Here is a 15,544-nt window from a genome sequence, read left to right on the forward strand (position 1 = left end):
AAATATATTTGTCTTTTATATGTGAAATCTTCTTCATTTAACATATACTTGTTATTCAGTTTAAGACACTCAGAAAGTGGGAAATAAAAACAAAACCCAAACACCAGTATCTGGTGACCTGGGAAAGAATAGTGACATTTCAGCTTCATTATTGATATTGCTTTCTATTAACCTCCTCATCCCAGAACACACTTCAGCAGTGTCAAAATGAAGAAAGACCTATGTTACGTTTGATCCCCTTCTTTTATGCCTTACAGTTCAGATATACACAACAGGACTAGGAAGCAAAGAGGAATATACCCACAACTAAACTCATATTGCCTTAACTTCTGCTGTTTAAAAGCAAAAGCCTGGATATTAGTATACTGACTCCAACTATCTTCACAGTAGGAGAGAAATTAAAAGGAAAAGAAGTATCTTATAAAACTTAATAACAGATGTACCTGGGTGTCCAAAACAAATTGGAATCAGAGAACCAGAGACTTAGTTTCTTCATCCCATCTTGCTCATGTGCCATCTTGCTGTGGTACAGATTTCTCTTTCCAAGTTCATGTGTTAGAAAATGACCACAGTCAGTGATCCCAAGTTTATTATCTCCTCAGATAAACTGGGATCCAGTTTGACTAGAGAAGGACTCTTGTTAAGGTATAAGTACATGACCCAAGTGGAGTAGATTCATCAATGGGCCAGAAGGTAGGGTTATATATTAACAATTGCTTCCATAATAATCAAATGAAAAATGAACAATTCTTAGAAAATCAGTCAGGTGTGGGGGAACCAAACAGTTGGTTTCTGTCTGCAGGGAGACTTTTAGGATACTAAGTTGAACATAAGGGTCAGAAGCTAAGGAAGGAAAAACCCCAAATCTATATTCTCTGCCCAGACTTATCTCTTATACCAATACTAGTTGATTGAAACCATTAAAGATGTTGTCATAAAATTAATCATTCCATCCACATTCTTACTAGAAACTGGAAAATTAGGCAAGAATACCTTTCACAGCTTCATCTTAGAACTCTTTATGGTGCTAGGCAAACCAAACAAGCCCTCCTGATTTCGAAGGCATCTTTGAATGCTTGAGTCATCTTCATTGCTCAAGATCTGAACAGAATTTGTGTTTATGAACCCAGTTTGAAGTGGACAAAGAGGCAGCATGTCAGCAAGCTCCATGTTCGCTTCCGTATTTGTTTGGTCCTCAGGCCATAAATAATGGGGTTAAAGGTAGGTGGGATGACCAAATACAAATCAGCTAACAGTACTTGGGTGTGCAGAGGCACTGTATCCTTCCCTAGCCAGGCCACATAGATGGATGCCATCCCAGGTAGGTAATACAGAGCCATAACCCCCATGTGGGAGCCACATGTGCTTAATGCTTTCAACTGAGCATTCTTTGAGGACAGACCACATACTGCCTGGAGAATCAGGTTATAGGAGACAGCAATGAAGGCCACATCAGAGCCCACAATAATGGAGGAACCAATCACACTGTAGAGACTACTGGGCATGGGGTCAGCACATGCCAGCTTGGCCACAGCTATGTGCTCACAGTAGGAATGGAGAACCACATTGGAGCCACAGAAAGGCAGATGACTTACCATCCAACTCAGCGGAGTCATGAATACAACAGCCCTGATGGTGATGGCCATACTCATTACCAGCATCAACTGAGGTGTGAGAATCCTCTTGTAGTGTAGGGGCTTACAGATGGCTATATAGCGGTCAAAAGCCATGGCTAGCAATAGCCCTGTCTCCACAGACGTGGATGCATGGACAAAATACATCTGAGTGAAACAAGCATTAAAGCTGATGGAGCCATTTCCTGAAGAAAAGATGCTCACCATCTTCGTACCACAGAGGAGGCCATGACAATGTCCACGGCAGCCAGAACACACAGGAAGCAATACATGGGCTCTTGTAGAGTGAAATCTATCCAGATTACGGTCATGATGAGGGTGTTTCCTAACAGGGATATGGTATACATGGCACCCAGTGAAATAGCCAGCCAAAGATGTGAAGATGGCAAACCTGGGATTCCCACAAGGAAGAAGATGGCAGGGGTTTCCACTGTGCAGTTATAGGGTGTCCCCAGCATCACAGATGAGACTGCTTTCCTGTTAACACATAAAATGATGTAAGAAATGGATGCAATCCTGTAAGATTGCTGTATAGTACTAGGAGCACCTGGTGGCACTTTCAGCTCAGTGGACTACAGGATCAGAAAACTAACATCTGACCAGTTTATCCTGTTCCACCTTCCATCTCCCTCAGTATTCTTTGCCTTACTAATTCTGTTTATTCAAATATCAGCTCATGGCCCCTTCATCCCACGCAGAGGGAGGTACCTTTTTCAGAACTTTCATGAAATCTCTCATGTTGACCTCTGAGGGACCTAAGCAATTCTAATACTCTACTTATGACATCATTGTATTCAATCAACTGTGTGTCTTGTTCATGGCCTTATACCAAGTATGTGATCCATTGCTGTGGTGCCACATGTACATTAAAAGAAGATACATGTACTCATAGCAAACAGTTTCCAAAGAATGATTGTGCAAACAGAGGAAAGAGTTTGTCACCTATCTTTGTATGTTCGGTTCATGTTACTTAATAATTATTGAATGAAACAATGAACTTCTTAAGATATAACATGTCGTATTTTATATCTTCAGTATAGTGCTTTGACAGTAGATGAATGAAGCATCCTTCTGGTTGAACAAATAGATTGATGAGTTCAGGAAAAGAAAGTCATCAGAGAACAACATTACCACTTCCATAGGCAATGATAAATTGTCTGGAAGTATTTGTGATCCCTACCTTCCCTAATTTTCAGCATGGATTTGTGTTGAGCTAGTTTCAATTAGTAGATTAAATGGCTACAGACAAAACTTTAGAGTTCCTTCATAGATGACCCCCAATAGGTTTTTATAATTCTTCAAGTCATATAACTCCCTCTTCATGTTAAACCACCAAGACATTTCAAATAACAAGTTTTATCCTTTAGAAAGGAAAACACTTCCTAATGTACATAGTATATGCCAATACTAACTTGAGAAGTCTAGTATTCATAATCTGAATGTATTTATCCATTTGTAAAATGGATGTGTATTCCATATAAAACAGTTAATACAGTTAAAATGGGATTAAATATTTTGTCCAAGATCACACAGCAAGCAGTTAGTAAATTTGAAAATCAAGTCCAGGTCTTTCCAGCTCCTTTTAACACCTGTGACTCCAAGGCTTGTGTGTGTGTGTGTGTGTGTGTGTGTGTCATATTAGGGGCCAGGTATTATATATATACCTGGCATATAATATAATGGTATTATATATATATTGGTAGATATATCTATCTATAGTCATATTAGGGGCCTCCCTCACCCAGTTTTGGTGAAATAGCTACTTGACCAGGAGCTTGTCTGTTTCTGCTCATTGCTATATTTAGTCTCAATCTACCACAGTCTAGTGTTACCATATATTAATGTGTAGGAATATGGTTGGGTAAAACCTAGCATAAAGAGTCACCCTCAGTATAAGGAGTCATCATTAACCACCACTCCATTCCTGGATGATGTCCTTTAGTTACTTTATCCTTTATATAGATAGTTTCCATGATTTCATACCATATTTGGGCATGTGTACATCCGCTCAGTCATTTAAGAACACTCCTTACAAGGGGCCCTTATTCTTCTATTGGTATCACTCAGTCTTGGGAGACACTCGGTGAACTTTCTCAAGTCCCTAGTTTCTCTTTCCTTAGAATACAGGATATAAATCCTGTATGCTTCTTTGTACTCCACTCAATGTGTTGTTGGTCCTACATCAAGAGACAAGATAGCAAAGTGGCTAAAAGGCAATGGTATGAGGTACATACTACCTAGACTGAAAATGCTACTCTTGACTTGCTAGTTGTTTTGCCTTGGTTAAGTTTTTAAAATTTCCAAGCCTTAATTTTCTCATTGGTAGAAAGAGGGTAATAATCCTTAATTCATAGAGATCTTTTGGGATTTAAGTGAGAAGCTTTGCAAAAGTGCTTAGCACAATGCACAGTACTTAGTTGCTCAATAAAATACTGCTAATAAAAAAAGCCTGTTTTCCCTGTTTTAATTTTTTAGTTCTGGATTTCTCAGACTAGCATACTCAAAAGGATAAGTGTGACTTGGAGGCCAATTTAAAAAAAACAACACAGAAATGCCTTATAATGGGACAGATTGAATAAAGTCATGAGCTCTATTTCATGCTCAGAGTAGAAGAACCTTGCTGTGTATAACCACCAGGTGAGACATCTTTGGTGATAGCACTGAGAAGACAATGGAAATCTTTTTGAAGTAGAATGGTGGTAAAGGGTGGAAAAAATAGTCAGCACATCCTTAAGACTGCCATGTGTTTTCTGGATGCTACAAATTCAGAGTCGACCATTATCGCTTAAAGAGCTAAAGAAGAGCTTGATGAAACAGGATGCCTCCACCCACCACCCCACTCACCTCTGATCCAGGATCTTCCTCCTCTCCTGGCTCACTGCCCTGTATGAATCCACCTTTCTCCTGAGGGCAGTCTCAGCTGGTGCCCTGACCATCCCTCCTCTCTCTAGCCCTGGCAACTTCTACCTAATCATACCTTTCATTCATGAGGTTTCATTTTTCTCATATCTTTTCCTTCTTAATTAACACATCTGGAGGTTTATATATTTACTAGTCTTTTCAAACGACAGGACATTTGGTTTGATTGGTCATCTTTTTTTTTTGTTTGTTTTTATTTCACTCTTTATTACTACTAAAAATTTTCTTGCTAAAATCAACAGTGGTCCCCATCAATGATGTGTAGCCAATCCAGTGATTTCTCTTCATTCCTTATTTAACTTAACCTATCCAAAACATGACTGCCTATTGCCATATTTGTTAACTGTTTAACTGAAGTATGACATACATACTATAAAATCCACAGATTCAGGAGTACAACTTGATAAAAAAAATTTTTTAAGTTAGCACATGAACACACCCACATAGCCACTCCCCAGAGCAATATACAGACACAAATTGCTTCCTAATTGTTGAGGTGCATTGTTATTCAAAATGCTCTGGTTGAGCTCTCCTAAAACATTTTCAGCCCAGAATCTGCCTCTTCCTTCAATCCTGCAGACATTTGCATAAAGATCTGGAGGGCCAGTCACTAAACTAAAGCTTAGACAAGTCAACTTCTTGTTGACTAGATCAAAAGGTATGTAAGGATTTTTCAATCCTATTTAAAGAGGGGGAAATACACAATTCAAATCAACATTGTCTTAAAAGTAAAAGCAGTAATGCATAACTCATTTGAATGGAGCCTTTGTGTTTATGATTAATAACCCTGTACCTCCCCTCTACAACTAAATAAACATGCTCCCCATCAGTCCTACTGCTCAATTTCTTTTCTCATAACTCCCTTTTGACCCTGAAAACTGTCTCTTTGTTATCCCAAAGTTGGACTTACTCCTTTGTCAGTTGTGAACCAAAGTAATTGTGTGTTCCCTGTTCCCTTTTTCTCCCCTCATCCCCTCATCATTTCCAAGAGGTGATCTTCAAATCACCACTGCCCACCAGACCTGACCATCCCTTTATAGTGTGATGGAGGACTTCCATCCTCCTTTCTAGGGTGACCCTGGCCTTAAGACTCCATCAGCCCAACACCCGGTCCCCAGGTCAATTACCCACATTCCTGTTGTATTCACTATTCAGCTTCCTCTGATGTGTCCACATTTCTTTCACTCAAAATAATGGGGATTTATTCAGTATTCTTCAGGAGGAGCAGGAAGAACAACACAAAATCAAAGATGAACAACATAAAGTCATGATAAGTGTGTTGTCACTTTTAAAGACCTCCCACTGGAGTCCTCCTTCCCCTTAAGATTTTACCATCCTGCTTTTTCCCTGGACACCCCAGCTTCCATTAGTCTCTTTCAAGAGCCAAACACTGAAACTCCTTCAGAGACTGACTTTTCTCTGTGTTCTAGCCTCTGGGGCTTTCCAGATTAGAGAAGAAAACAGATGCTTAGTGTACAAACAGTCTTTGTTTCTTCAAGTGTTCTGAGGATACCTAAGAGAATATGGAGTGAACCCTGAAAGGAAAACAGAATCCCAAGATTCAATTTATGAAATCCTGCTTTGTGCCCAGTGCCCTGTTAAGAACTTTATGAAGATAATCCCATTCCATTTTTCATAATCCTCTAAAGCAGCTGCTATTGTTACATCTACATTTTATAGATGAAGTGCCTAGAAGTTCACAGAGCTTGTAAGCCAGAGAGTCAGTATTCAAATTCTAGCAGTCATAATTCATTTTACTTTGTTGTAGAATTCTTCACACTCATAGTATACTTAATCTTTCAAAGTCTACTTCACTGTTCCTCAATTCTACCTGGAGACTCATGATGGGTTTCACTGGTAAATATATCTCATGTCACTGTGTTATAAAGTCTTATTTGAACAGACAAAGAGTATAAAGGAGACCAAGGAAGATAAACTTTTCACACTGAGGGAAAGGGCATGGACCTCAGCACAAAAATAGGAGAAGACAAAATATTCTCTAAACAGAGAATAAACCAGAGAAGATAGAGTGCAAGATACTTGAAAGAGAATGAAAATAAATGAGACTAGAGGGGTGAATGGGCCATGTTTTAAAGGTCATGACTTCTTCCTAGATATCATCAGAAAGAAAGAAAAGAAAAGAAAGGAAGAAAGGAAGAAAGGAAGAAAGGAAGAAAGAAAGAAAGAAAGAAAGAAAGAAAGAGAAGCCAACAGGTGCAAGTTATAATTTCTCTTTTTTATAAGGGCAAAAGATATAGAGATATATAAGAATATGAAAAATAACGAGACAATACTGCATGCTCCCAGCTCCCCAGTTCCTCAGCAGACCAAGTTATCAGTGATGTGAATGGTGAGAGGTCTTCTGTTGCCTTTGAGGGGAAGTGGGGTGCTTCATGCCTTCCTCAGCCTGACCCAGCACACTCTTAATAATGACACAGGGCAGTTTAAATCCAACTTACTGGGTTTAGCGTCTATTAGAAGGTCCACTCTTCAAGTGTGCAAGAGAATTAGTCCCCAAAACTGCTGTGCTTAAAAGTTTCAACTCTAAAACCTGTGGGTCCCTGTGGCCTACAGGATAATTCAGAGAACAGGCCAGAATGTAAACCTAGACAGAAGGAAAGTGGGCAGTGAAATGCAGGAGGCAAAAGAGATGCTAATGCAAGTAGTCCCCGCAGGAGATGAGGCAGGTACGCTGCAACAGTGCCAATGGGGACAGATAGACTGCTTTCCCCTGGGTTTCACCCTGGCTTCCACTAAGGCATCATTGGCAGTAGTGGATCCTCACAAACAGGATGACCGTCAGCTCCCCACACCCAGCCCCAAGGTAGAAGAGTTCCAAGAGAGAGAAGAAGATTCCCCATGGGAAAAAGACCCAAGAGAAGAGAACAAGGACAAAGAAAGGGTATCCTATGGAGAAGCAAGAGCCTCCAGAATCTTTGGTCCTCCACTTTTAGAATGTCATAGCCTACAGAACATAGAAGAATACCTGGGATTACAAAACTAGTTATTAGACAAAGCTGTCATAGGTAGCCTAGAAAGGAATAGAGCAAGCAGAAGAATTGGTGTAGTAGAAGAATTCTGCATTGCTGATATTTTCATTACAATTTTATATCAATATTTATAAAGAAGTTAGGCTTTAGTTTTCCTTTTTTGTACAATCTTTATCAGTTACAGCCATCAATGTAATACTTCCTTGTAAGGAAGAATAGGAATGTTTTCTTTCTCTGGAATTCTCTCTCTCTCTCTCTCTCTCTCTTAGTTTCCTACTCAAATCATCTGAATCTAATGAGGTTTTGGGGTTTTTGTTTTGTGGGAGTGAGGTAGAGCAGGGACTGTACTTGGATGCCATCAACTCTACCTGCCAAATCCAATGTTCCTGGATAGCTGAAACTTTATGTCGTTGAGCAGTAGATCTTCCTGGACAGCCAAAACTGTGCCCTTGAGTAGCATAGCTTGCAGGAATGTGGGGGCACAATGCTATGGGAAGGATGGACTATGATGCAAAGATTACCGAAGACCTGACCTAAACAGTCTGCACCAAGATGGACCCCAGTGCTGAACTTTCACTAATGTTTTCCCATCATTTTAATACTAAAAATCACACCCAGTGATGGAGATTTAACATGTTAATTAGACATGTAACATATGAAAAAGCATGACCTTTAAGTGCACAGGTGCTAAAAATCCCACCTCTCCAGGCTTAGACATCACCCTTTTCCTACCTCTGTCTCTTTAAAACCTCTCCCTGATCTCTCCTTGGGATTTTAGCCTGAGGATTCTTTCTTTTGTGCTGCATCCCTTGTGTGCTGGCATAAACCCCAAAGTAGCCTTGCATGAAACTCCCATTTAGCCTCTTATCAATGCCTATTGTTTAGAGAGCCCAAGGGCTTACTTCAGTATCTGGAGTAATTCTTAGCTTTATTCCTTTAGTGCAAATTTGTACTTTCTACTGAGATCAATTTTGGTAGAATGTATTTCATTATCAATTCCATTTAGGTTTTCTAATTTATTTGCATAGAATTGTGCAAAGTATCTCTAATCACTCCTATCTTATTTAATCAGCTTTAGTAATTATTTCTTCTTGTCATTTTTTTATATATGTGAGGTATCTCTTTTATGCTTGATTAGAATTAGCTCTGATATAGGCAGATTGGCAGAGGGGAAGTACCACAGAACCATCCAAGAGAATCCTTGGCTACACAAAGGATAGAAATCAAACACAAACCAGAAGGGAGTGAGAACAGAATTTATTGACAATATAGAGAGTTAGACACAGAATACCTGGGAGACTCAGAAAGGAAAAGGAAGAGAGAGTCTTGTCTTTGCTGGGGGTTTGGGATTTTTATTGAGGACAGTGGTCTGGTGTACCTGTCCTCTCAGGCATCCAGAACTGGTTAGAAAAAAGACAAAGCTCCAGGTGTCCTTCATAAGTCACTTATTCCTTACAGCCAGAGGGTCTAGACATCCTGATGTCTGGTGCGGGTGGTCTCGAATATGCATATCATGGCTTTGTCCAGTCATTTTGCCCGGTCATTCCTTAGATGTTATCTATTGTGTTGGAAGATGCTAAAGAAATCATGAATTCCTTACCCCTTACAAGGAAGACATACATGGGGTGCCTGGGTGGCTCAGTCGGTTAAGTGTCCGACTTCAGCTCAGGTCATGATCGCACAGTTCGTGAGTTCGAGCCCCACATCAGGCTCTGTGCTGACAGCTAGTTCAGAGCCTGGAGCCTACTTCCAATTAAGTATCTCCTTCTCTCGCTGACCCTCCCCTGCTCACGCTGTCTTTCTCTCTCAGAAATAAATAAAACATTAAAAAAAAATTTTAAACAAGGAGGACATACATTACTTGTATGTATGTATTTTACACAAAACAGAGTGCAAGTCCTAGCAAGAATAGAAACAAGAAGGAGCAAAAAGCAGATTTTTATGGAGTCCTTAGGTTTCCCTATCTCATTTATTCTACTGTGTTTATTGTATCAAATTATAGCAATATTCTCACACAGAGAGCCATGACACCATGGCTTTTCTTTCCAGGAAGGAATTTAATTCCCGTAGGCACCACTCAGTTGGGTTTGTACCCAAAGAACTGAGCCCTGAACATCCCGTGGCATAGTTGTTGTTGTTGTTGTTTACATTTTATATTTTTTGTCTCCCATATACAGTAACACACACAAACATGTAGTCTGATTAAGTAGTCTCAGTTACAAGGTCATGAGGGATGCTGTCACGTAGGCGCATAGCCAGGTTACCTTGAAGGTTTTTTTGTTTTTGTTTTGTTTTCTCTCTCTCTTTGTTTTTTTTTTTTTCTTCTCTCCTTACGGAGGTGCGCCTACCACAAAATAACAAGAATTTTTATTTTTTAGGTATGTTTTTAATTTATATACATTTTTTACTTATTCACTCATCTTTATTCTTTTTGCTTTATTTTCGCCTCATTTGTTCTCATCTTGTAAATTTAGGAATTGCATTTATTTTTTGTTTGGAAATAAAGGTCTTTTTCTCTGATTTCTGCTTTTATTTTATTATATATATTCTGGTGTGAAGTATTTTCATTATGTACCATTTATTAAAATTCTACATTTGATTAGTTCTTATTTTTCACCCAGAGTTGTTTCATAAAGACTTTTAAAAATATCAGGTAGAAAGAGACGCCTGGCTGGTGATCAGAAAGAATCTCCGGGGCTCACTCTCTCTCTTGCCGACACCGTCCATCCTTCAGGGACCCCTGGACCTGTCTGAGCCGGATCGGCTTAGAATAAATATACGTGGAGTGGACATAAACATGCAGTCTAGTCCTGAGCCAGTCTAGGGGCAAATCGAAGCGGTCAGCGAAACCATCTTCAAGTTAGCCACACTTGTGTTACAGGAAGCCAAAGGGGATTATACCAAGAGCTTCGGGGCAAGATGGCAGAGAAGTAAGGAGCTCCGTACTTGCACTCTCGNTTAATGTCTAGCTCTCTTACACTGTAGTCTAAGAAATTTTTATTATTTCTGCTTTATGGAACTTACTGTTTTTTAATATGTAATAAGTGGCCACTTATTATACATGTATCATATGAAATTGAAAATTTGTATCCTCTGTTATCAGAGTATAAGTTATTAGTCTCGTTGTTTAGGTTAATACAGCTTTAATAATTTGTTGTCTGCTTGACTTTTCTTGGGCTGAGAATTGCTATGTCATTGCCTTCTACTATTAATCTGCTTCTATTTTCCTATAGTTTCTGCTGTATAAAGAGGTTGCTATGTCATTTGGTGTATAGACATTTATAACACGTTTATTATGAATTAAGGTCATTAGCATTATAAAATACCTTTCTTTGTATTGCTTAATGATATCTTAGCCTTAAATCTACTTGATCTGATATCAAGAATACAGCTGCTACCTCATATATGCATGATAAACATTTTCTATCCCTTTAACCTATCTGAATCACTTTGTTTTACATTGGGTATGGCATTCTGAGCTAGTCTGAAAAATCCTTTTCTTTTATTTGATGAGTTGGACTAATTCATATTTAATGATATGATGATTTATTTTATTTTGACTCTATCATGTTACTTCACGTTGTGTTTACTACATTGCTCTATGTGTTCTATTTTCTTTCCTCTATTTTTGTATTTCTTTTAGCATTAGGGTGGTTTGCATTATTCTATGATACCTTTATATTAATAACTTTTATAATAAACATTGATTTCCAGCCCAACATGTGGTTTGAACTCACAACCCTGAGATGAAGACCTGAGCAGAGATCAATCCAGAGTTGGATGCTTAACCAACTGAGCCACCCAGGTGTCCCTCATTCCCCATTTTTTAATTTAGCCTTTTACTGTTTTGCCTGTCAGCTTACAATGATATCTTTTTGTCCCTGACTATTACCTAGAGGATAATCAGTGAAATAACTTACTTTCACTTTTTCCTTGCTTCACTTCTCATTTTTATTTGCAGTCTTTCCATTTTGCCAGAACACATGTTTGCTTGACGTTTTTCTACTCTTGCTCTACATTTTTAAAGTCTTGGATAACAAATGAATATATTCATCCCTCACCATTGGTTCTTTTGCCAAAGTTTGCCCAGCCATCTTCTGGTTGGATCAAACTTGTTCTATGCTATAAACATAGCATCCTTTCCGGAGGATGGCTAAAATATTCTGTCTGTAATGTTTAATGTTATTTTTCTACATCCTTAATATTGAAAGATATCTTAGCTGGTTGTAAAATCTTGGTTCACACTTTCTTTCCCAGGGGTTTTAAAAAAACATTTCTCTAATGTTACTGATTTTGTATGTTGCTATCTAGAGGTATAATTCAAAAATGATTTTATTTTCCTTGTAAGTGACTTGGACTTTTTTTCTCCTGAATATCAAAAGCACTTTTTTCTTTATTTTTAATATTTGATGTACTCACCAAAAATTAGTCTCAAAAGCTGACAATTTCAGGGGATCCTGGGTGGCTCAGTGGTTTGAGTGTCCAACTCTTGATTATGGCTCAGGTCATGATCTCGTGGTTCAGGAGTTCGATCTCCACATTGGACTCTGCACTGACAGTGTGGAGCCTACTTGGGCTTCTCTCTCCCTTTCTTTCTGCCCCTCCCCTCCTTCAAAATAAATAAATAGGGGCGCCTGGGTGGCTCAGTCAGTTGAGCGTCCGGCTTCAGCTCAGGTCATGATCTCACCATTCATGGGTTCAAGCCTCACGTCGGGCTCTGTACTGGCAGCTCAGAGCCTGGAGCCTGCTTTGAATTCTGTGTCTCCCTCTCTCTCTCTCCCTCTCCTGCTCACTCAGTCTCTCTCTCTCTCTCTCTCTCTCTCAAAAATAAAAATAAAACATTTAAAAAATAAATAAACAAAAGTTGACAATTTCAGATACATTTTTTTCCAGGTTAGAGTCCTCTTAAAAATGCATGTTAAGATCACCTCTAACTTCCATCAGTTTTAAATCTTCAGGAAGATTGGGGCGCCTGGGTGGCTTAGTCGGTTAAGCGTCCGACTTTCGCTTGGGTCATGATCTCGCGGTTCGTGGGTTCGAGCCCCGCGTCGGGCTCTGTGCTGACTGCCAGCTCAGAGCCTGGAGCCTGTTTCAGTCTGTGACTCCCTCTCTCTCTGACCCTCCCCTGCTCACGCTGTCTCTCTCTCTCCTAGAAATAAATAAAACATTTTTAAAAAAAATTAAAAAATAAATCTTCAGGAAGATTTTTTTTTCCTTTCCTATGTATCCATTACTTTTTCTTTGATCTCCTTCATCTCTTTATCTTGTTTACCCACCTAGGTGTTTCCAATTCTATCTTCTTTTGCCCCTAATAAAATTTTAAGCTGAATGTCTTCTCTCTTGAGAAAATTCCAATTTTTCCTAGAAATACAAACTATTTGTTTTTCTTAAATTTCTTTCCTGAGTCTGGTCAAATCTTCTTTTATATCTTCATGATTGTTGTCCTTTTCTCTTCCAAGGTTTTACGTTTCTAATGTGAGGACTTTCTTCAGTATCTGCAAATGCATAAGGTGTACTAATTTGTGTTGTTACTATTTTCCTCTTCTTTGCAATTTCTTCTTGTTTTGTTTGCTTATTTGTTTTGATGGGAGAAAGTGAGGAATTTTCAAAGGCTACAATGTTTTAATTCCAGTTCTTTCTTTTCTTGTTATAATACCCGAGTATAGATGATGTCTGTCATTTTCTTTGCATTTGAAAGCATCTGTTTTCCTGAACCAGGAATAACAAATCTGCATAAATGTTTTGGGAAATTTTGATGGTTTGCTACATTTCTTCACAAATACCCTCTTGATACAGTGGAAAACAGTATTTTAAATTATTAGTATGAGTAGCATTTTTTACCTGAGATAGGGAGAGGAAAGCTGTTTTGTGTTTTTAGTGTATTATTCTCTTTAGTTTCTTTAGGGCTCTTAATTTCCACTGTTTGCTTCCATTTGGCCTCCATCACTAACCCATTTAGTGACAAATAGGCATAGCAGAGATTACCCACCTCCCATTGTAGCTGTCTGTGGTTGTTTCCTCCCCTGACTGCTGATGTTGGCAATGTATTGTATGTACTGTGTAGTATATGTGTGATGATCCGCAAAGCATCCAAAGTCAGAGCTGCGTGTGAGTGACACAACCTAAATGAGCTGCAATTGTAAGCATTCACAGCTTGTTGTTAGCTTAAACAGTGTGTGAATTGTGCTTTGTGTAGAGATGGTTCTTGTTTAATTTTTAACATGAATATTGTGACCATGTTTTCTAAGAGAATAGGTAATGAAAATGAGAATGATCACATTACCAATAGCAGCATGACTCAGACATTACCAAAAGAGAAGCTAAATGACTGGATTATTTTAATGACAGATGGAAGGATATGTACAACAGAATTGGAGAGGTGAATCACCAAGCAGCACATTCCATGCAATTCACAGAGAATACTTTGGGGTTAGCCATGGTGGAGAATGAGATTTGGAGGCACTGTCTAAAAAGTCTACGGTGAAACAGATGAGTACTTCCAAATGAACCAAAAGTGTTTTTCATCCCTCCAGAAGGCACTAATGTTCAGCTGACAGTAGGGGCCCCTGAATTAGTTTGAGCATATCACACAAATGAGTATGATTTTTCATACCATTCCCTTGATTACTCTATGAAGCTGTAAAGTTACAAGTAAAAATGTCCCATGGACAAACAACAGGTGAAATTTTGATAACAGGTTCATTGGCCCTTTACCCCTGATTCTGTCAAAACTTAACTAATGATCATGCTTTCCACAGTATGCCAGGAGAACCACTCAGTCATTCAACAACCCAAAACAAAATATTCCCCTTGGCTTTTAGGTACTTTGATTTGAAAAAAAAATGAAGTATCATATAGTCTTACTTATTTCTATGAAGATCTTAGTGAAACCACACAAAACATTAAATGAAAGATTGTTAATATTTGTCTGAATACAAAGACTCAGATCTCAAATTGTCAAATATCTATCTATCTATCTATCTATCTATCTATATCTGATGCCCATGAAAGGGTTTCCATTCCTAATGATAACCATGCTCCTAAAGAATTGATTTCCAGACTGTCTCACCTGCTCCTCCCCACTTGCCAGATAGAGTCAGTTGACATAACCTCTCTGTGAGTTTTTGAAAAGCAAAGCCTAACAAACCTGTCATTTAAACAAAAGTATTTATTACCTTTTAACCAGNAAAAAATAAATTTAAAAAATAGCTAAAATAAAAAACACAAGAAATAACAACAATTGTTGGTGAGGATGGAGGGGTGGGGGAAGGAACACTTATGCACTGTTGGTGGGAATGCAAACTGGTGCAGCCACTGTAGANAGCCTAACAAACCTGTCATTTAAACAAAAGTATTTATTACCTTTTAACCAGATCATCTAATTTCTTTATATCCATTTCCTCCTTTGTAAATTGGAGACTAGTTATATTACATCATTTACTATGTTATTTCAGCAAATAAATGAGATATTACTACATGTGAAGTTTACCACATTGCTTGACACAAGATACTAATCAATATTTATCATCATGATCATTAGTCAAAATGATACTTGTTACAAGTGGGCTAATCTGTGTAGTTTTTGAAGATAAGATTTCAGCTGTACTTAGGAAATGATCAGGGTCTACTAAACTCTTGCTACTCAAAGTATGATCCTCAGACCAGTAGTGTAAGTATCACCTGGGAGCTTGTTAAAAATGCAAAATTTTGTCTTTCGCTTCTGACTCATTTAATCAGTCTGCATTTTAGCAAGACTTCCCAGGTGATTTGCATGCATATTAACACTTGAGAAGCTTAGTATGGACCACTCCATTTCAAAAATCACATCAGGAGTGTGGCATTAAGCCCCAGAGTGCAGCCAGAAAGGAGAATTTAGAGGCTGATGCTAACTAGAGGCTTAGCTAATAAGGTGACATACAGGTGTATTCAGTAACTAGACTCCAAACTGTTTGGATCCGTTCTACATTTTTTAAATTTTATTCATTTCAATAATTTTTTCAA

The 15,544-nt window shown here is 38.5% G+C and overlaps 1 protein-coding gene across 1 annotated transcript; it reads right to left on the reverse strand.

Annotated features, from left to right (window-relative positions):
• Positions 1–1,118: 1,118 nt before the first annotated feature.
• Positions 1,119–2,161, reverse strand: LOC144229990 (olfactory receptor 52I2-like). Its single transcript, XM_077762149.1, is given in 2 exon segments — positions 1,119–1,846; positions 1,849–2,161. Coding segments are annotated over 2 exon segments (972 nt in total). The 5' UTR covers positions 2,093–2,161.
• Positions 2,162–15,544: the final 13,383 nt, after the last annotated feature.

The sequence above is a fragment of the Crocuta crocuta genome, unplaced genomic scaffold, assembly GCF_008692635.1.
Source record: "Crocuta crocuta isolate KB4526 unplaced genomic scaffold, BGI_CrCroc_1.0 scaffold306, whole genome shotgun sequence".
Classification (NCBI taxonomy): domain Eukaryota; kingdom Metazoa; phylum Chordata; class Mammalia; order Carnivora; family Hyaenidae; genus Crocuta; species Crocuta crocuta.